Source organism: Cucurbita maxima, unplaced genomic scaffold (genome assembly GCF_002738345.1).
Source record: "Cucurbita maxima cultivar Rimu unplaced genomic scaffold, Cmax_1.0 Cma_Scf00006, whole genome shotgun sequence".
Classification (NCBI taxonomy): Eukaryota; Viridiplantae; Streptophyta; class Magnoliopsida; order Cucurbitales; family Cucurbitaceae; genus Cucurbita; species Cucurbita maxima.
The window spans coordinates 5,999,625-6,020,941 of record NW_019272022.1 but is presented as its reverse complement, the minus strand read 5'-3'; the positions used below and the strand labels follow the sequence as shown (position 1 = coordinate 6,020,941).

The window sequence follows — 21,317 nt, the reverse complement described above, 5'->3', positions numbered from 1 at the left end:
CGGGAGAGAGTGAACATATTTGGTCCAATAATAAACTACGACCAAAATTGTGTTCTACTTTAAAATTTGGAATATTCCAAGGTGAAATCTATCATAAGGTGGCAGCTAGGTACATAATGCATATTTGATCAGCTTTTTTATTTTTAATTTTATTCTTTTTTTTAAGATTGAGTTAGAATGTTATCATAGTTTGTAACGTAACGTACCGATTCAGTTCAAATAAAATGGAAATCTGGGTCAGATACATATGCTTATTTGCTTTAACCATTCAATAGAATATTGTTCTTATCAAGAAATTTTCTTTAATTTGATCATTTGGCATGCCATTTAATGGGTCATCAGAAAACAAAAATGACAGTTTTGGTTGAAGTTAAATCTTGGATCCATTAGTGGGAGTGCCTGAAGTTGGTGTGCATATGGACCGCTGGATTGAAGAGGAGTCCTCCCAAAATCCCCTTGTAGGGCAGGAAAGTCTTCTTTTTCTTCTTGTCTTCTGATGCTGCTCTATTCAATGAAAAATGCGGATCATAAATTGAAACGGCTCCATCTCTGCTATTATTGGATTTGAAGCTCGTATTCTTATTCTCTTCCTGTTTCTTGTATAAGGTTGAATATTTCCTTAGAGGATCTTTTCCAGTTCCTCGTCCTTCAGATGCACTTCGAAACAGGTCCGTTAGTCTCCACCTTCTACTGCCCTTAGATGAGGTGGTATTGGAATTGGTTCCAGCAGCAGAAGGGGATCCTGGAATCAACTTCAGCTGTCCAACGTTTTTTCGTAAAGGCTGTTTCTCGTACCATGGAGATGAAGAAACTCTAATGGGGGAGAGCGACCTCACTGCTCTCCGGGAGGCTGAGGACGTTAAGGCTTGGTTTCTTCCCCTCCCTCTCTTCTGTTCCTTTTTCCTTTCTGCGTTCTCAATTATTGTTTCTGTTGTTGGATTTTTCCTCCTTTCAGTAGAGTACGTATTCTGAAATGTTTTATTTTGTTGAGAAATTGGTGATTGTGGTGGCGTCTCTAGTGATCGGATTTTGCCGTCATCAAATAGCTCATCAGCTGAGAGTGTGGTTGCCTCGAACTGCCGGCAAATATCAAATGCAAAATCGCCATCCTCCTCCATGTATGCTTCATCCATTTGGGAAGGTTGCATCTCATCGAAGTCCCTATAGAACTCGGACATGCGCATTGGACTACAAGGTGCGCTGTAGAAGTAATTTCCAATAACTTCAGGTGTAGTTGGAACTGTCGAGATCTTAGATCTTCCACCATTGAAATGATAATCCATGCTCGGTGATTGTATTGCCACCTCCATTCTAATACCTTATCCAACCCCCCTTTCTTTTTTTGTCCCACTTTTGAACAGAAGACAGAGAAGTTTGATAGAGAAGCAACTCCAAAACAGACGAAGCTAGAATTGCCAATATTTTACTTGAATGAAGGAAACGGAGACGAACATATATAGTGGCTGGAGTTTGTTGACCACAACAAGAGAAGCAATGAGGTAACATCTTTGTGTGCACGTTACACATCATATTTTTGTTTATATCATCATATGCATGTGTGAATGCATGCAAACTTATTTCTGAAAAATAAAGCAAATGGGGCCTTCTGAATTTAGGATTTGACATTATTGGCGAGACTAGACTTCAAAAGCTAGAAAATTGTTTGTCAAGTAGATGAAAGTTGTGCACCTAACAACTACAAGTGAATGACAAAAATATGTGCGTAATTTTTGGTAGGTAAAGGTAAAGCTAGACATTGTCATCTTGTGTTTCTTATTACAGAAGCATGACGAAATTAGAGAGGCAGCCTACTTTCTGTTTCTTAGTTCTCACCATCTCCACCATCTCCAAAATGAACCAAACTTAGTTTATTAGTTTGGTTCCTACCTCACCTTTTGATGAATAAGGATCTAGAAATTTCTGGCTGTGGATTATTTTCTTTGTCAGGTATGTACTTCAATATATGGAAAAGCAAAATGGTTAGTAGGTATGGTTTACGTCTATTAGTTTATCCTATTAAATTTTATTAAACATGTTGATCCCATTGATATTTTTATTTTTATTTTGGTAGAGATTGACTTATAAAACAAGTATTATGTAACCAAAGTTTATTCCCTTGCTTCTTTTTCACAAAGTTGATCTTGTTAGGGAGAGATGTGAGATCGAAGGTGGGTGGATTGTGAGATTTCACATCGATTAAAGAGAGAAATGAGTACCAGCGAGGACACTGGATCTCGAATGGGGTGGATTGTGAAATCCCACATCGATTTGAAAGGAGAACGAAACATATTTACAAGGGTGTGGAAACTTCTCCCGTTTATAAATCTTAAGAAGTCTGAAAAGGAAAAGCCAGAAAGGATAATTAAGACTGGGTTTGATTTTGAAACCGGTAAAATGTGAGCAGGCACTTGGCGTCTTTACAATTCCCTTCATATGAAAGCAGCACAACCAGAAGAAGGATTGTGTTCGGTGGAGTGATTGAAATCTGGGAATAAGATTCCAACAGATTATGATAAGTTTTCAAACAGAGTGCCAATTATTCAACAACGGAGATTTTTGAAATTTTGTTTTCTATATTATCTTAAAATATTTGGCTCTGAACGGGTCAGCCTCCGTTTTGGACTCGATCATTCTTCTAGATGACAGGGTGGTTGAATATTTTAGTTAAAATTGCATTCCGATCTATAGTTTATAGGTGACTCCAATTTTCCCATTAATTTGATGAGGTGGCGAAGTGACGTATTGCCAACTACCACATTTATAGCTGACGTGTCTTTCAATTCCTTCATGCTCACCAGCTGGCAAGTCCTTGGAGCCACACCAGTTGGGCCTAGTGGGGGCAAACTGGGCCTTGTTGCCCATAGCAAGAAGCCTGAGAACCTTAGAATTTGTGGGCCGGTTCCAATCCTTCTCAGGTCCATATCTCCTTTGTTGGCTGTTTTAATCTGGAAACTTCCTCTCCTAGGCCCCTTCCTCTGACCTCCTTTCATATCCAAATAGCTACCAACTTCAGATATATTTGGTTGATAGGTTTAGACTTGTATAATCTAAAGGGTTTTAGAAAAGGGATATCATGATGGCCAGATAATTCCATTTGGATACCATGAATTTTAACTTCTATTGGATGAGAAGGGTCAGCTGATTTGCTTAAGACTAAAATGTCTCGTCATCTTCTAGTAACGACCCGTTACCTATAGATTCTCCTTCATCTTCTATTGTAGTAGAGTCATAGTAAAGGTTCTCCCCATATAGAATGTATGCAAATATTTTTTTGGTAACAATGAATTTGAATCGAATGTACTAGTAAATTACATGGATCTACGAATGTCTGAATAGGCCTTATAAATCCATTTGACCTCTCAATTAAGAGTATATATATCTTTATAAGTTACCCAAATCCAAGTTTTGATAATTTAAACCTAGGATTATGCTAGACTTTCCCAAGTCCCAACTTTAAGCTTCACAAACCAAGTTTTAGGGTTTTGAAAATTCTCTAATTTATTTATGCATATAAAAATAAGTAGTTTGTAATTACCTTGATGAATTTCACACCATAAAAAGTTACCAATTCGTAGCTTAGATTTTCTACCGATCTACTATTGCTCCAATGGCATCATAAGTGGTCGTTTCATTTAATAGCTTGGTTTCTAAAGGATGCATATCATGCTGAATACACACCAAATCTCAGGAGACAACAAAATCTCACACTAGGTCCTCATCATTTTTGTCTCTCCTTTTGAACTTCATGGACTTTCCTGATTCAGAAAATTTAAGAAATGGCAAAGAAAAACACGACGACAGGGAGCTTGAGTTGCAACTCGTAATCCAATAGACAATCTTTGAAAATACTTAAGAGCAACAAACACGGGGTTCTACCTAACTGAGTGAGGTAGACAACCTTAAGAAACTTTGAAGTCGTTAAGTCTAATGTTCAATAATAACGTGGTTTCCACCTAACAGAGTGAGGTAGATGGACCTAATGTTCAATAATAAGCTGTTGACCGTAGTTTGTTTGTGGTTGGCCTTGACATAGATTGGTAGTGTGTGGTGGGTGAGGTTTGCCCATTTGAAGTATAGAGACTGCAATGGAAAGGAGCACTGAGAATCAAAATTGTTTTGAGATTAAGACAAAACTTCAATTCTCTTTCCTCACCTCCCATTCCTTTCAACATCCCAAACCCTTACAATCTTCCAGCTTTCACTTTACTGGATTTTGTTATGTTGAGTATATGAGTTCTCCATACAATTTTGGAACAAAATTTTTCCTTTTTCAATATTTTAAAAATGTCAGAATATAGTGATGACGTGTACACTGAGTTGGCAGCCAATTAAATGAGTAATATTATTAAGGAATTTTGTTATTTCAGTGTATAGTAATGACCTGTACACTGAGTTGGCAGTTAATTAAATTGGGTAATATTATGTTACTCTCGTTATTCCCATCGGCAAAGTCTTATTACTATAATTATCTTTGCGTTACACAGCCAAACACAGTTGTCGGTCCTTTTTAACGCTTTAAGCCATCAAATCAGTGCCATCTGTCTCAAATCAACATCAGAATCTCACACGCTCTTCTTCTATTATTCTCGAGCATTTAAAAAAAAAAAAAAAAAACAAAACAAAACAAAATTTAGTCATTATTTTTCTAAGAATTTTGGAGTATGATTTCATTTTAAAATTTGGAAATCACCCTTTCTCGTTACTAAACATCATTTACAATATTATTTTATCATAAAATGATATAATGTTAACGTATATTTTGTGAAATAAACTCTTTATGAGATCTTAGGTCGGTCGGAGAGGACAAACATTTCGTATAAAGTTGTAAAAATTTCTCTACTAGACGCATCTTATAATCGTGACACGTAACGGACTAAAATAAATAATTTATACTAGCAGTAGACTTGAGTTGTTACACTTAAGCGACTAAATATTTAAAATTTCTTTAAAACGAGAAAATCACAAATGAATTCCTCACCCTGCAAAGCTGCTGAATGTACAAAGTATTGTACATCAAATCTATATTCTTGATAGCTATGATACAGTGTTCTACAACTAAATCTTAACCATTGCTGCCAAAGCAATGGAATATGGATCATTATGTGCACAAAAGATATCTAAAACTGAACTCATAAGGTATCACTTTGACAAACTCCGACAGAGGCTGCTTTCTTCTTCTCTCCACCAACTTAATTGCTTCTTTTCCTAATTCACTTGGTAGTTGAAGGCAGACCCAGTCCACCAACGACTCCAAGTCTTTACCAAAGTCCAGCAAATACCAATCCAACAGCTTTGGTATTCCAAATTTCTCTGATGAAATCCCAACTGCAGCTTCTAAATACTCCCTTTTTGCTACTTCTAGCTCGTTTTCGACCTGGGATGCCGTGTACACTCTCACCTTCATTAAGCAAAGTTTCGAGCAAATTAGAAGTCGAATCAGAGGATATATGGAACATCAGTGATGGAAGAACATCACTTACAGCAGGGGAAGACCAGCTTCCACATGATAGAGCAAACGTAACCAATGGTTCTGATAACTCCAACCCGAAAGTACTTCTAAACGTCTTCTCGTCATATTTTGCGCTCTTTGAGAAAGCCTGTGGTCAAATTTACTTACATTCTAACATCGAACTTAAAAGTTAAACGTCATAAAACATCGTTGAAATGAACAGCTTACGTATTGTGAATGATAAGGCAGTCTCAGGATGAAATGCTCTATGGTTATAGCATTTAGCAACTGCCCGCTCACATTAATTGTTGCCTTCTGCATTAAGGCAACAACCATCTTGGGACTCTCTGGTATTCCATGTTCTAAGAATGCCTGCAGGAATTCAATCACTTGAGTGTGTGCCAAAGAAATTTGAAGAAAGAATGCCATGAAATGAAAAGAAAGAGCAAAAATTCAGAGATTGGCGAACATTTATCATGCAGGAATTATAGATGTTGATCCAAAAAGCAAGTTTCTCCTGATGGATAAGATGTTGCAAGTTGACAGAAGCAAGTTTCCCCATGAGGAGTCTGAAATTTGGACAAATTGAGGCTAAACTTAACATTTTATATCCCAAACAAAGGCCTGAATCGATGAGAATTATCAGTAGCAGAAAACTTACTTCAATCTTTGAAATAGAAATGAAGAGTTCGCTGTCCGTTTCGTATTGATGGAACTAGCTTCGACCGTGCACACGTTCTTGTATGGACCGATATCCCGCATTCCAAATTTTGAACATATATCATAAGGGTCGTGAAGACAACCCGTCTCTTCGTTTTGAATGGTACTTACCATTGAGAAGAGATGCAAATTTTCAGCAGCACCTCTGTTCTTGGTTGAACTCAATCTCAATAGAATTGTTGATAAGCATTTCAAAATATTTTCAGAAATAGTGTTTGGATTATCATCACCATACACCTTGTTATCCGGGGAACGTAGTTGTCTTGCTTCAGTATTTTCTGGAGAATTTGGTTTCTGTGATGATTTGTGATGAACTGAAGGTGTGTTGATTGGAGTCTTTGTCACATGGGTTTTGTGGAGAGGGGGCTTCTTGTTGCTGCTCATCAAATTCACTCGAGATTCATTTTCCTTTCCCAGACAATCTGAAGCACAAAGAGGAACAAAAACAGGTTCAAAATCTATTCAACTTGCTAACTTGATTCAAGTGATTAATATGGTTGCCGTTAGTTACCAATTTTCTGAACTTGCTTAGAATTGTTCTTCGGGGAAGCCTCCATGTTCTTCGTGGAGGACGAAATGTTGACAGCTTCCTGATACAAATCCTGCCTGAAATGCACAACCTGTTCTTCAAGCCGCACCACCTCCTCTTCAAGAACAGCCACTTCGGCAAGAAGTTCTAGCATCTACACCAATAAAAAATTTGGCCTTAGAATTCTGGTTTTGATTGTGAAGGACTCGAGGGATTCGATATCACTTACATTGGGAGGAAGGGAAGGAAGGAGGCGGGGTAAGGCTCCCAGAGGTCTGGTGAAAGCTCTCTTGAGAGCTCGACCCACATTCTCTTCATGTCTCAGCTTCTTCTTCAACTTCTCAATCTGATCATTAACAATGTCAAACCCAATTTTAAAATGACCAAAAGAAAGTTTCAGCAATTTCCAAATTTCGTTCATACGTCTTGTTGCAAAGCCACTTTTCTCTGTCTGCGTGAAGCCCGCCCGTTCGTGGCTGCTTTCGCTGCACCTTGTTGCTTCGCCTCCTGCATATCCACGTTCCCCTTCAGGGTAATTCAGAATTCAAAAATGGGCCGCAGAAGAAGAAGAAGAAGAAATCATATAAATCTAGAACTGAATCAGATACAGAATAACAGAGGGAAGAAGAAAGTATGTCGACAACTCAAATTCTTTTAACTTTTGGTGGGTTTCTTCCATCTACAGAACAAACCGTTTTTCAAAACATGCAATAAATAAGGTAAGAAACTAGAGCGACCTACATAGAACTACGCACTAGACTTGGAGGTAAAGCTGGGATTACTTTTTCATGATTTGCAGATGCTCTAATAGACTGCAGCCTTGTTGTCCTTTCTTTGCGATTCATCTCTTCAAAACTGCCACATGATCGAACCAAACCCAATTCGTAACTCAATATATCAAACAAAAGAATCCCATGGAATGAGAAGAACAAGGGATCAAACCTTTGTGAGAGGAAAAGAGTTTCATTTTCTTATAGACTCCTAAGAGCTTCTTCAATGGCGAAAGACCAATACAAAAATTTACCGCCCAATTTGGAGATGCCTCGATGAGTGTGAGAGAAACAAGAACTGAGACTTCTTGGAGAGTTGGATGTGTATTTAAGATACTGTTTATGACAGCCGCACAGAACTGGGTCTACCGACTGGGGAGTTACTTACAGATCTTCCACCGCTTGGAAAGTTTATCTAATAGAGAGAGAGAGGGAGGTTACTGAGTGAATGAAAGGTAAAACCAATGGGTTCGGCTTTGCAGAAAGTTTATAAACAGCTCAAACAGCTCTTGCATATGCCGCGGCTATGGTCCACAACATGCCCTCGTCATCATGGAACAACGTGTGCCTTCTCTTTCGAACCCCATCTCCTTTATATCCTTTGTTTTTTACCCTCTTTCTTTCCTTTCGGAATTCACTTTCAAATCCCATGTGGGTTCAGAGTGTTTACGACTTTGGACGTGCGATTTTTGTCAGAGGCATTATTGATTATTTTTGTAACAACCCAAACTTACCGATAATTTTCTTTCGACTTTTCTTTTGACTTCTCCTCAAAATTTCTTAAATTGTCAATTAGTGGGAGAGATTTACACACACTTATAAAGAATGCTTAGTTTCCCTCTCCAATATAGGTAGAATCTCACAATCTACCTCTTTCGAAGCCAACTTACTCCGTCATTTCTTAAAAACTACTTAATAAACGATTAAAATGTAATGAGCAATGAATTTCACGGCAAAGATTGCAAGGGTAGCATGCTTGCCAACTCTTTAATACATTGGACTTGTTTTGGAAGATCCAAAGCAGGACTGCTCAAGAATTGCCTGGCTTGATCATAATATAATATTGGTATTCGTTCTTTATTACTTACCTAATACCAAACCTTATTATAGTAATCCTTTCATTTCAAGAAATATTCATACCATTTCTGCTATGTCCATCAAATATGAATCCTAACTGATTTGCATTTTCAGACCTGGCTTGAAAACATGGAAAGAAAACAGAGTGTTCATCTGTTACCAATTTATGTCACTCGACAATGCTCCCTGTCAACTTTTCTTCCTTATCCATCAAAAAAGGCTAATCGATAACAAATGAAGCCTCTATTATGAATCACAGATTTCCGTAATGGTATGTTATTGTTCACTTTAACCATAAACCCTTGTGACTTTATTTTTGATTTTCCTTACTTATAAATTTATGATAAATCCCTTACTTAGTCGATAACTCCTCTCCCAACAATCCTTTCCTCGAACAAAGTACACTATAGAGCTTCTTCTGAAGCCTATGGAGTCCTCGAACAACCTCCCCTTAATCGAGGCTCGACTCCTTTTTCTCTAGAGTCTTCAAACAAAGTACATCATTTATTCCACACTTGAGTCACTTTTGACTATATCTTTGAGGCTTACAACTTTTTTGTTCGACATTTGATGATTCTATTGACATGACTAAATTAAGGGCATGACTCTGATACTAAGTTATGAATCACGGACCTCCACAATAATATAATATTATCTACTTTGAACATAAACTCTCGTAACTTTACTTTTAGTTTCTACAAAAGTCTCACAAATGGAAATGAATTCCTTACTTAAAAACTAACCCCTCCTCCACAGCCTCTTTATCTCTAAAAAAAATCAACCAATGCGTTCAAAGCAAACCCCACTACTCACACAATGTCCAAATTTCCCTTTAAGCTCCTCAGTGCGTATGTCAATAACAATCAATTTGAAGCGCTGGAAAAACAATCTTCAATAATGAAATCTCTGTCTTTTGAAAAGCAAATTTTGGCTAGTTTGTCACTTACACATGTAATGGATGCTGCCTCATAATACAAATGGTCACTTTTCGATTAAAAACAACTTAAAAAAAAAAAAAAACTTACGGGACATCAAAGTAGGAACTCACAACCACGTGATAGAGACATAGAGACATGAAAGCAGAAATATTTTAACGCAGCATGATTAACAAAAGTAATAAATCAATAAGCTTTCCAAGTATGGGAGCAAATTAATAATTGGGGGACCCTTTCCTGAATGCAGTGGGGTTGACACTACTGCTTATTTCAATTCCAAAACAATCGGGTCAGCTAAGTTCTTCAATAGCCTTTAACTATTTTGCGTACTTCAATAATTAAACCTCCGCATAATGAATAAAGTAGGTAGCCACAAACACTTACATGTTTCTTAGAGCCATTTCAATCGCATAACCATTGCCGCAATCCCCTTCGCATTTCGTCGAACAGCTCGTGCGCATTCGCTCGACGCCCCATCGTGCATCATCCAGCGATGGGAACACTCCTGTTCCAAGTCCGAGAGCGTTGTCATAATATAACATGAATATAAAACAAATCTTTTAAACTATAACATGAATATATATTAAAAATATCATCCGTTTACATGAACATAATCATATTAAAAATATTTTTATCGATCTGAAGCTATCCTAGATCGAGTACCGACGCTATTCCGACATAATTCAATTTTAAAATAAGAAAAAAAAAAAGTTTGTCCTTTTGCAAAGTGGGGAGAAAAGTCCCTAAAATTATATAAGAGAAAGCAAGGGGTTTGATAAAGGCGTGGGAGTCCTTCCTTTGTCGGTGTCCTTTGCAGCGCCAATGAAGGATATGAGTTTTATTGAATAAATCAATAAAATACATCCAATATAATGCTCTTTTTTGGCTTTCCAACAACCCAATCAAATCCAATTTTATTTATTGGGTTGGTATCAAATATAGGACGAGAGCAGAATGGGCCAAAGCAAATAATAGCGGCAGGTGGTGGATTTGAAGTTATTCCAAATGATATTATAGCCGGTCATTGAATAGTATGATAGCAAGTATGCTAGGTGCCAAAGGGATAGCGATTCCATGTTGATTTGAAGAGAAGAATGAAACATTCGCTATAAAAGCACGGAAATCTAATCGTGAAGCTGACGGTGATACGTAATAGACTAAAGCAAACAACACAACGATATTAAGTATTATTTTAAATTTTTTGCCGACGTTTTAAGGAAGAAATTGGATGAATGATTGGCATGTCGAATGGGGAAAGAGTAGACAAGTTGGTGCATAAAAGAAGGCAGAAGGTCCTACTCAGATTCTAAATCTTATATAAATCAATTTTTGTGTACTTTGTTGTGGGAGTTCAGCTTAAGCTTACAATTTCATTACTCATTTATGTCAATTTGGAGTCTTTCTCACCTCACAAACCACAACTCAGTAATAAATTTCAGGTGGGGTTCAGGTTAAAACCTGTAAGCCTCATTGTTTTTGTTTTGAGATGGGTAAAAATGAGGCCAAAATTTAATGCGATGTGACTCTGTTTTTTTTTTTTTTTTTTGCCTTGTCCATCATTTTTAACCGCCATCATTCCACAGGCACCACCGATTGTGTTTGGGCATAGAAGGGAAGAGTGGGGATCGCCAAAGATATTAGAATTGGCCACCAAAAAAGGTCGTTTTTTTTTTTTATTTTCATTGAAAAACGCATCATCATCATCCACTACCAAAGCAGTGGTGTTGTACAAAGCCAGCTGCTTTTGGGGGTAAAGCTTTTTAAGGCTTTTGGGGTTTTAGAACACTTTTTCAAAATGAAATACAAGAAGTTGATTATGATTGTTGCCCTTTCCTCTGTCTTCTTCTTTTTTCTGTTGTGAAAATTCCAAGTTTCCTATGGTGTTCTACCTAATTTTCATTTTCTCACTATCAATGTGAGATTCTACTATTGGAGAGGGAAATGTATCAATATTTAATCATGTCATTTTCATGCAACAAATCTGCTATCTTGGGTAATTATCTTGTTGCAACTTCCATGAAAATTATGATAGTTTCTTGGAGTTGTTTGGTTTTTGTTGCTCTTTCTATCAAGAACGAGGCTTGGATTCACAGTGGAACTTGATGGAACTCTTTTTAGGAAGAAAATAAGCTACCTGACTATACATTTACTTGAAATCACAAAACTCAACACATAAAACCATTTTGAAAACCATTTCTAGTGGAGCTTCCTGTCTAAGCAAAGCATAGAAAATTGCTTATATTTGAGCGATAAAGGTCGTAATCTCGAAATTGAAGCATAAGAATGTAAAGGAAACAAAAAACGCCTAGGAAATTGTAATGGGTGCCAATTACAATCTACAATCGTGGGCGGGACATGCCGTGCAAAAACGCCATGCGGTGGGGGGCTGGAGGAAGCCTTTTATGCTTCACTCAGCGGCTGCAATAGCCAGTTGCAGTTGCAGTGTTGCCGCAGCCGTAGGGCCACGGCGGAGCGGTGACATTGACAAGGCAGAGGCAGCTACCATCTAAAAAGCCTATTTTTACAGTTCCCATTGCAACACAAAACAAAATAAGTTGCGAAGGCTTCGGCTTTGTTCAAGGCGCAGCCTTTGGTTTTGGGGCTTCTTGGTCCCTTCATAATTTCAATTATGCTTCTGAACGGTGTCCATGATTCGACCTTCCAAAGCCGTGGCTTTTGCGTAAAAAGGAAGCTGCAGACTTCCAGTTGCAGTGACATAACATTAAAGATGATTAAAGGAAAAGGACTTGTCCAACAAAGTCAATGTCTACCCATATCATTTCGGAATCTAATGGGATCGATCAACTCCTCCTTTTTTACTCCCTCTCCCATTAAGTTCTGGGTTAAAAAGAATGAAGGATAAATCTTTACTACAGTGGTTAAATTAACCAAATAAAACAGGTACTAATCTTTAATGACGGTGACAGTAAAAATGTAACTGAATTCTTTAAAGATATTGCAAAAAATGGAGCATTGAGAAATGGGATCTAAATAGATAAATAGGATAGAGTGGGCAGAGTACCACTCAAGTAGTGGCCAGAAACCTCTCTAGGCGTGAGTTGAAACTCTTCCCAACTCTCTAACTTATCCAAACATTAGAAGGATTGGAAGTGAGGCTTGAAGGGCACTCCACCACAAGTGGGAGGCACAGGCAGGTTTCATTATGGGAGTCTTGCTCCTAAAGGCCCGCCTTGGGCCAGGCGTGCGCCTGCCTAGATGGGCTCTGAAAATGTCTAGTATAACCAAAAGAATGTTGACATGCATGCACTATTGCGAGATTATATATACTCTCATAAATAAGTTTGTTATCACAATCCAGTAACGATCTGAATGAAATAAATATATAAATATCTTTACGAGAGTACTAGCTTAGGTCATCAAAATTCAGTTCCACTATGTAGATGGAAGGATGGTTAATATGGAGGGGGAAAAAATCTAAAACCAAGTGAAATCCAGAAGCTGAAGCAACTTCAGGTTTCTACTTGGAAAGGGCTTTTAAGAATTAATGGGAGCTTCGTGTATTCAGATTACTTGTTGTTGATGGCTTCCATAGAAAGGGTAAGCTCCATAAGCTGCATGATACATACTTGGATCCTGAGGTGGAAGACCATATCCATAGCCATCATATATGTGTCCTCCGTAGTAAGCTCCATTCCACTGGTTCCCAAAGTCTCTGAACTGCCAACCCTCAACAAATGCAAGAAGAAATACTGTTAAACTTGTTTCCAACTAAATCAAACGCTTCAGATGATAAGAAGCAATGTAAACAAAACATTTACAGGCTACGTGTTTCCAAATTCAGTTCCAGATGAGACAAGGTTTAAATAACAAATACACAAGGCCACATGAGTTTACAGTTAGACAAATACATTTTTATGAACGATAAAAGAACGTACGAAGAAATTTATCAACCAAAATATAGCTCAGATTTAATTTGAATTCTAAAAACAGCTCATTTAGTTGTATTTCTATCCTGCCCTCCAGGAAAGTAATGGAAATTAAGAGCCTGCATAATTCTTTTGTTATCATTTTCACATTAGGAGAGAAGGGTAATTTGCCTGCTTATTTGCTGGATTTCGGCCCCATGAAAGGCGAACAGTTTGCTTGCCAACTACAGTTCCATTTAGTTTCTGCAAAGCCTCTTCAGCATCATTTCTACAGAGGAAAATAGAAAGGAATACGCCTTGAAATTTAGTAGAACTAAAAATAGATTGACAAAAGCAATAACCAGATAAATGCTTCTAATTCATTGTTTATATGTTAGGAAAGCCCGATTTCTAACTTTTACCTGTTGGCAAATTGGACAAATCCACATCCTTTACCTACTGGTATTTTAACAGAGACTATCTCACCATACTGCGAGAAAGGTTGCCTCAGATCTTCATCGTTCACATTAGGATCGAGCCCTCCAACAAATATCTAAAAGGAAAGTTCAGGTTAACCCAATAATACAGGGTGGAATCTCTAGCTGTGCAAAAAAAAAAAAAAAACAAAGCAACTCACAGTTGTATTTGCAGAATCTCCTTCCGATTGAAAACCTTGGCTAAAGGCACCATTTGTTGAATATGCTCCTATAAAAACCAGAGCACGACAAGTGTTTAAGCAGTCTAAAATGGGTAGGGAAGTCTACAACCATGAGTAAACCCTAAGAACACAGGCATGCAGAGGAGACACTATTTCAGAACTACTACTTCTCAAGGAGGATTCAATTTTCACAAGATTGCTCTAGTAAAGTTCCCAAAGAAGGATACCATAAAAATGGCCCCAAATCAGAACTTTCTGATGCAAATTGACACTAGATCGCCTATCTTAGCAATCAAATAATTCCACAAAAAACACTAAAGCTTTCATTTTCAGGCAAGATTAACATATAGATTCAGCATTGGAAGTAAACAGACTTGCAACCCCTATTTGAATACATGAGACCACTTCCGTCTACATTATTACAGATCAACAGAAGATAGCACAAGTCTTTTGTTGTCTAAAATTGATGTTTGACACAAACATTAATCTCAACAAAATTTCTAATGATAACAATAAAATCAAACTCCAAAATTGTAAGAGAGGAAGACCCAGTATATCCTTATTTGTTAGCATTATAGTTTTCATTTTAACAACTCTTTTGATACGTAACCCCAGTCTTGAACCAAATGCTTGGTAGAAGACAAAAGCTTACATATCTTTATTTACTCCAGAATTGCATACCAACCCCAAAGACATCCTAATCCTCTTGGAAGTAGTTTTAGGTTAAGCATACTATATCGCAGCCCCAAAACACTTAAATATACCTAATGAAGCACGTTGTTGCTGATATCCAGAAGACTTTCTGGGTGTTGCTGCACCAATGCGCATAGGTCTGCTTGAACAATGTACACCATTCATTTCAGTCATCGCCTGAGACCTTTCATTGTCATCTCCAAACCGAACAAAACCATAACCCTTTGAACGACCAGTGTTGGCATCAATGACAACTTTTGCTGCTTTGACAGAGGGAAATTTACTAGAAAATGTGTCGTACAGCAAAGTATCAGTAACATCTGCAGCTAAGTCTCCAACAAAGATAGAAAGATCAGGATCATTGTCTGATCGCTTGTCACCAGTGCTAAATGTCGCCCAGTTCAGGCGGAAAGCCTGTTCTGTATCTGGCATGCACATTCCAGAATAGTTCTGAAGAGCTTTCTCAGCTGTTGCATGAGCAAAGAATTCTACAAATCCATACCCCTCAGACAAACCAGTTTGCTTATTACGAATGATCTTGATAGATGAAATCTACATCATACAGAAACCAGAACAGTCTTAGTTCAACGTGATCATTCCAAACCAAGAACAATTCAAGATTTTTGTTAAAACAATGTTTTTTTTGGAAATGCTGAGGGTGATTACATTAATTTTTTTTCCCAAGAAAGTAAGGAAAAGAACAAGATTCAGTTAAGACAGCATATATACACATCCCTGTACAAAGCTGGAGACACAGTAATAAATATAAAAATCTAAGTGAAGCACCCACAACAAAATTTGCAATAAGATGTCAATGTCAATTATTAGAGAATTAGATCTTCTATATAAAATATAGTGCTGCATTTTTAAGCAAATTGTTCTCAGATCTACTAACGTCATAAAATAAAACGTAAATAAATCGCAATACTCAACTCCAATAAATTCTTACTTCCTCAACGGTAGCAAAAACCATTTTTTCTCAAAAACCAAGCCAAATATTCGATCAAGATAATATTCGTCATTTAGTTCTGCACTTGCACGCTCAAATTGCATAACGAGAATCAAGTACCGAAACAAAACCTCCTAAAAAGAATCATCAAGAAACAAAGTAGACGTATTCAACTATAAGAACGAATAGGAAAAATGAATCATTCCAATTTTCTACCATTATTTTAATGAAGAGAATGAATAATTTCATCCAATAAAATAGATTGAATTTAATTGAGAACTGCAACAATTCCTGCAAAGAATGATTATCGATTCATCGTAACGACATATTAGACTACAAATGCACCGATTCAAAATTCACGAACAAAATATAAATGCGAAGCGTAAAATAAACGTAAATAAGTGAAAAAAGAGGAGATAAAACCGAACCTCGCCGAATGAACCAAAGCAGTTATGGAGGTAAGTCTCGTCCATCCAATGCTGCAAGTCACCAACCCAAATCGTCTTGTTTTCGCCACCAGATCCCTGCAGCGGCTGCGAATGCTGCATAGGGAGATGGTGAGGCTGATAATGATAATGATAGTGCATATACGGCGGCGGCAACGGCGGCGCAATGTAATGCTGCGGCGTCATCATATGGTGCGGCATTACCATCGCCGGTGGGCGGTACTGCAGTGGCATCCACGACTTCTGCGGCGGCTGTTGGTGGCGTTGATTTGTTTCCGGAGGCTGCGAATCAGAACCGTTGTTTTGCATCTTATCTTCCTCCGTATTGAACAGTGATAGAAAAAGGCAAAAACGGAAAAGAAAAAGAATGAAAGAAAATCTTAATGTACACCCTAAACCCTAAACCAAAAGGGTAAAAGAATCTGAATTGAAAGAGAGAAAAACAAAAAAGAACACAAACAAATCGGAATCTAAGTGTTTAAAGGAAAGCGAAGCAGAAAGAGGAGTGGATTAGGGTCTAACTCTAAGCTTTCACGATGATTTATTAGGAGCTTCACCACGCCGTACCATACAATTACAAACCATGGCTGCTTTTGGGACAATGCGGTGGCTTATATACACCCTAGGATTAAGGACTACACTTTAATCTCAGCCCTTGATTTCAATTTCCTTTTCCGACGCCTGGCTCCATCCGCCGCCAATTCCTCTTTTTTATGCTATTTTCTGATTTACTTATAATCACTCTTAACACTCTTTTTCTTCTTCGCCTTAAAATAGGATATTCCGCAAAACCTTTATTCAATTATTCCTTTTTCTCCTTACTATTAGGAAACTTCGTTATACATTTTCTTTTCAAATTTTATTTTCTCTCTATTTATATAATTACTTAAATCATATTTGTCACTTATTTCTTCATTCGGCCCAATTTCTTTTTATTGGATCAGGCCCAATCTCATTGGGCCCAATACTTTTTATTGGACTTGACCCAATGTCATTGGGCCCAATACTTTTTATTGGACTTGACCCAATGTCATTGGGCCCAATATAAATTAGACTTTTGGATCCACTTCCCACTTTAGCCCAACGGAACCAGGGATGTCCAGCATAACATTTTCTCTTTTTTTTTTTTTTTTAAATAATTATTAGATTAATTTTCTTAACGATAAACATATATAAATGTGTTAAATAAAACAATATTTTGGGTATCACGTCATTCTTCAATACTCAACGCTTCATATATTATGACCCAAAGGATACATGTATGTATGTATATATGTATGTGGGTGTTATTAAACTTTTATTTTATCTTTGTTTATTTATATATATAAATTAATATAAATTAATACATGAGATTAAAAATAAGGTTGTGTCTGTTGGATGAAAGTCCAACTCGACTAATTTAGGGAATGATCGTGGGTTTATAATCAAGGAATACTATCTCTATTGGTATGAAGTTTTTTTGGAGAAACCAAAGCAAAGCCATAAAAGCTAATGCTCAGAGTAGACAATACTGGTACGAGGGAGAGTGTTCATTGAACAGTGTCATGGTGTTATTTCATAATTTAGATCGAGAAAAAGAATGAAAATAATTAAATCAAGCTTCATTAATTAACATTATAATCAATACATAATAATAGATTTTAAGTAGATAATGAAAGGAAGATGCATAACAATAATTGTAAACATGCACTTGATAATATGAATACATGACTGACTAAATTACCAACTATTAATATCATGATTAATGATATCCTAATGAATTTTGGAATCCACGTGGCTGTCCGGCGCAAGGCCGTGACCGGCGCCGGGGCTGTGGCCGGGTGTGGTGGGACGGAAGTCGCCGCCATGCACGTCCACGTCTGTAGCAGCAATGGGAGAGGGGTGAAATGACTGTGGCCTCGAATTGAGATGGACGGCTGGATGCTCCTGCTCCATTGGCAGCAACCTTAGTCCTTGGGTGTGTGAAATGTTATAATTGAAGATAGAAGCTAAAACCAGGAGGACGGCGGCGGCGGAGATGAGATTGATTCCGGCCATTTGTTTTTGACAATTGAAATGCAGTTTGAGAGAGAAGAGAGATCAAATATGGGATGGCTCCTAGCTCTCAACAAATAGGAGTATTTATAGACCTCATTTTTGTTACCTTCAAGGAAGAGACCTACATGCTTTTGTTCATTTTTTTTTTTAATGTTAATCAATTAATTAACTATATATTTTTGATGTATTAATACTTTTTTTTAATTAATTTTTAATCATGGGTTAATTTTAATATTGGAGGGATGATTTGAACTACGACCTCTTGATTCATTAAGGATACATGCTTTAGATTAGTGGAGCAATACTCATGTGTGCCAACTTCTTAACTACATTAGAAGAATATAATATACGTAACATACTTTATTTAGTATGCATATTTGAACATGTACACTAATAAATATATTTTAGTTCTAATTTTTTCTACAAAGATTCTGTTTTTTATTTTGGAAATGTTTTTGAAACCCATATGTTTATTATTTTTTTTGAGTTCGATAACGGCGATTTTGAACCTCTAAGCTCAAAAAAATTTCAAACCATAAAATTAAATTTATAATTTAACCTGCTCAAAGGTTTTTTTTTCAAACCAATGATTAGCAAGACTAGAATCTAAGGAATATTTGTGGAATTTAAATTTTGAAAAAGGGAAAAAAAAAGTATGTTTTTTCCATTAATTAAAAAAAGGGTGAATTTTAAAGTTGGAATTGGAGCAAAAGGGAAGAAAATGTAGAGTTGAAAAAAGAGAATGATTGTCCTAGAGAGAGAGAGAGAGTGTGAAGAGAGAGAGAGAAGGGAGCACAGTCATTTACTTTATTGTCAAAGGGCAAAAAAGTCTCCGTCTTCCATTAGCAACTCTGCATGTTCCATGCAGAAAAAGGAAGTTCCATTTTAGAATGATTCATTTGCAAAGAATATGCAGAGTTGCATCCAAATAGAATCGTTTTTCTATTTTGGAATAAGGAAAGCAACCCTAAGTGCCAAACCCACTACTAAGCCACACTCACACAAACCAACCTTTCTGCTACCAAAACCATCTTTGACTAAACAAAACCTCACTACTGCTACCTCCATTAATGCTTACCTTCACGTGCTTCCATTTACCTCTCCCCCTTCCCATCCCTTCCCTTCCTACAAAATCATCAACACTTATATCAAGAATATACAACAGTATGGAGTTCAATAGCATAAAAACATAATTCATAGTGTGAACAAATGAAGTATGTATTGTAAGAGTTCTAGAAATTGTCCCGATCATTGTGTCAAATTTCTTACCTGCATACAATTCAACTGGTTAAAATATTATTATACATCTAAGATTATATCTTTGAATGCATACTTTCATCTGATCCATCTAAAAAATATTTAATGATAATATGTTTAAATAAATGATATCAGTCATGTCATGATTATCTCAACAACGTTGGAGCGTAGAGGAAAAACTTGCTGAACCTAGTAAAAAGTGGATGGGCAAAGGAACATTGAAGGGATTCTATGGTTTTGAGTTCCCATAGAAACGTTCTACTAAGAATGATGGATTCGTCTCCTTTGGCCTATAAGGAGCCTATAATATGATTTTTAAATCAGGAAGAGAATTACTAAAATGCAAATATAATACCAACACAGGAAAAGATGCCAAAAGAATGGTTGAGATTCTTTTTGACATTCCATCGCTATTGTGGTTGTTATGATGATGGTAGAGAATCAAATGGGAGAAGATTCGTGGGATCCCATTAGATTGGAAAAAATAGTGTGTAGACAAAGGAAGCACTTCAAATGGCAAGTGATTTCCCAATGCCTCTCCACAGCCCAACATCGTCAAATATTTGCCTTGTGCAGCCAAACCAACGGCTGTTTGTTTGATTTACTTTTCCTTCTTATTCCCTTTGTTTTTCTGTCTTTGGATCTAATATAGCACAACATTCTGAGTTGCTCTCTCCAATGTCCTAAATAACCATACCACCAAACTATACTATTAAATGCTTCTCTTCCACCACTGGAATTTGGGGATTCCATATATACCCTTATAGACTTTGAAATACCATCAATCGGGTCCAATTAGTAGGAATCTTTTAGTAAAAGAGAGTAAAATTTGGTGATCTATCATAAAACTATACTTGTTTTGAAACATATATTATAAAGAAGGGAATGTTTTCTACTTTTTCCACAAAGAATTGCTATCTTTTCTTGATATGTTTCTGCACACAACTATATTGTCTTGATATGTTTTAAAGTGCATAATATTGTTCTAGAAAACTAGAATTAGGTAGCTTCCTAAAGTTTTGAAATACCTTTTAGTGGCCAGCTTGATTGGGGTCTGAAGGGCGCCTCAAATCAAATCTTACGGTCATAATTCTTTTGAAACCATTTTTCAAGGCTTCAGAGGTTTTTAGACACTAGAGATTAAACAAAGCATTTAAAGTTGAAATTATCATTGATAAAGTTGAACTTAAACTTCATGGTCAAATAGCATAATGATATAGCACCGCTAAATGGTAATGGTGGTAATAGGACAAATAATATTTAAAAAGAAAACAGCTTCTATTAAGGGAAATGCAAATGCACGAATACATTCATTATAAAAACAAGCATGACACCGTTAATGATGGTATGGTCATAATATAAAGAACTCAAGGAATGAATTACATATCAATAATGTGAGATTATGTAATCATCAAAACTTCATTAGACAATAATTAGCAAAAACATGCATTTGCAAGTTAAATAACAATCAAATTCAAGATCATAAACTCGAACATTCTGATAAATTTATTTTCTAAAACATACAAATCTTCAAACACTCCCTTACGTATGAATTCAAAATTAATTGACATGAATCAAGGATGATATCACTAAAATGAGATTCAACCTAGAGTAGAAAAATATCACACAAATTTGAACGAAGAAAAAAAAAAAAAAAACTCTGGCAAATGAGATTACTTTTTTTCTTTTTTGAAAACAGAAGTTCCAATTAAACAAATTTGACCATAAGTTAAAAGTAAATCTATTTGGGTTGGTAAGAAAGATGAAAAAAAAGTATACTATAAATTTCATTTAAATTTTAAAAATTAAAGCTTTATTTGATAACCATTTAATTTTTAATCTTTTGGTTTTTGAAAATTGTACTTGTATTTTTACATTTTCTTTGCAATAGTTTTCATCTTTCTCAAAAAAAAAAAAAAAAAAAAAAAAAA

General features: G+C 36.4%; 4 protein-coding genes and 1 long non-coding RNA gene across 12 annotated transcripts in view; 1 reads left to right on the top strand and 4 right to left on the bottom strand.

The window, feature by feature from the left end:
* Positions 1–386: 386 nt before the first annotated feature.
* LOC111480791 lies at positions 387–1,310 on the bottom strand. The gene has a single exon (XM_023125957.1). The coding sequence runs from the start codon at positions 1,308–1,310 to the stop codon at positions 387–389; it is 924 nt and encodes a 307-aa protein (XP_022981725.1).
* Positions 1,311–4,970: 3,660 nt separating this feature from the next.
* Positions 4,971–8,027, bottom strand: LOC111481112. Of its 3 annotated transcripts, none has more exons than XM_023126447.1 (10): positions 7,641–8,027; positions 7,481–7,553; positions 7,122–7,223; positions 6,928–7,044; positions 6,681–6,852; positions 6,111–6,591; positions 5,919–6,018; positions 5,678–5,821; positions 5,481–5,597; positions 4,971–5,398 (listed from the first exon to the last, which is right to left on the bottom strand). In XM_023126447.1, the coding sequence occupies exons 2-10, from the start codon at positions 7,541–7,543 to the stop codon at positions 5,099–5,101; spliced, it is 1,596 nt and encodes a 531-aa protein (XP_022982215.1). In that variant the 5' UTR covers positions 7,544–7,553; positions 7,641–8,027; the 3' UTR covers positions 4,971–5,098. The 3 variants fall into 3 exon arrangements, with proteins under 3 accessions (XP_022982215.1, XP_022982217.1, XP_022982218.1); XM_023126449.1 differs by having other exon boundaries at positions 7,122–7,205; XM_023126450.1 differs by having other exon boundaries at positions 7,440–7,553; positions 7,641–8,026.
* A 3,166-nt stretch (positions 8,028–11,193) lies between these two features.
* The window catches only part of LOC111481150 (26S proteasome non-ATPase regulatory subunit 14 homolog), a 20,077-nt gene continuing 9,953 nt past the window's right edge, over positions 11,194–21,317 (top strand). Inside the window, exons 1-3 of the mRNA XM_023126504.1 lie at positions 11,194–11,203; positions 15,281–15,286; positions 17,613–17,619. The gene's annotated coding sequence lies outside the window, so the exon portion shown is untranslated. The remainder of the gene's footprint in view (positions 11,204–15,280; positions 15,287–17,612; positions 17,620–21,317) is intronic.
* On the bottom strand, positions 12,734–16,782 carry LOC111481137 (polyadenylate-binding protein RBP47C-like). Its single transcript, XM_023126489.1, has 6 exons — positions 16,075–16,782; positions 14,769–15,249; positions 13,984–14,051; positions 13,769–13,899; positions 13,539–13,635; positions 12,734–13,158 (listed from the first exon to the last, which is right to left on the bottom strand). The coding sequence occupies exons 1-6, from the start codon at positions 16,399–16,401 to the stop codon at positions 13,003–13,005; spliced, it is 1,260 nt and encodes a 419-aa protein (XP_022982257.1). The 5' UTR covers positions 16,402–16,782; the 3' UTR covers positions 12,734–13,002.
* LOC111481170 overlaps positions 18,920–21,317 on the bottom strand; it is an 8,576-nt gene continuing 6,178 nt past the window's right edge. For 4 of the 6 annotated variants that reach the window (XR_002717986.1, XR_002717991.1, XR_002717988.1 and 1 more), the window contains one exon: positions 18,920–19,398. This is a non-coding gene — a long non-coding RNA (uncharacterized LOC111481170). The remainder of the gene's footprint in view (positions 19,399–21,317) is intronic. The other 2 variants (XR_002717990.1, XR_002717989.1) reach the window with 2 other exon arrangements.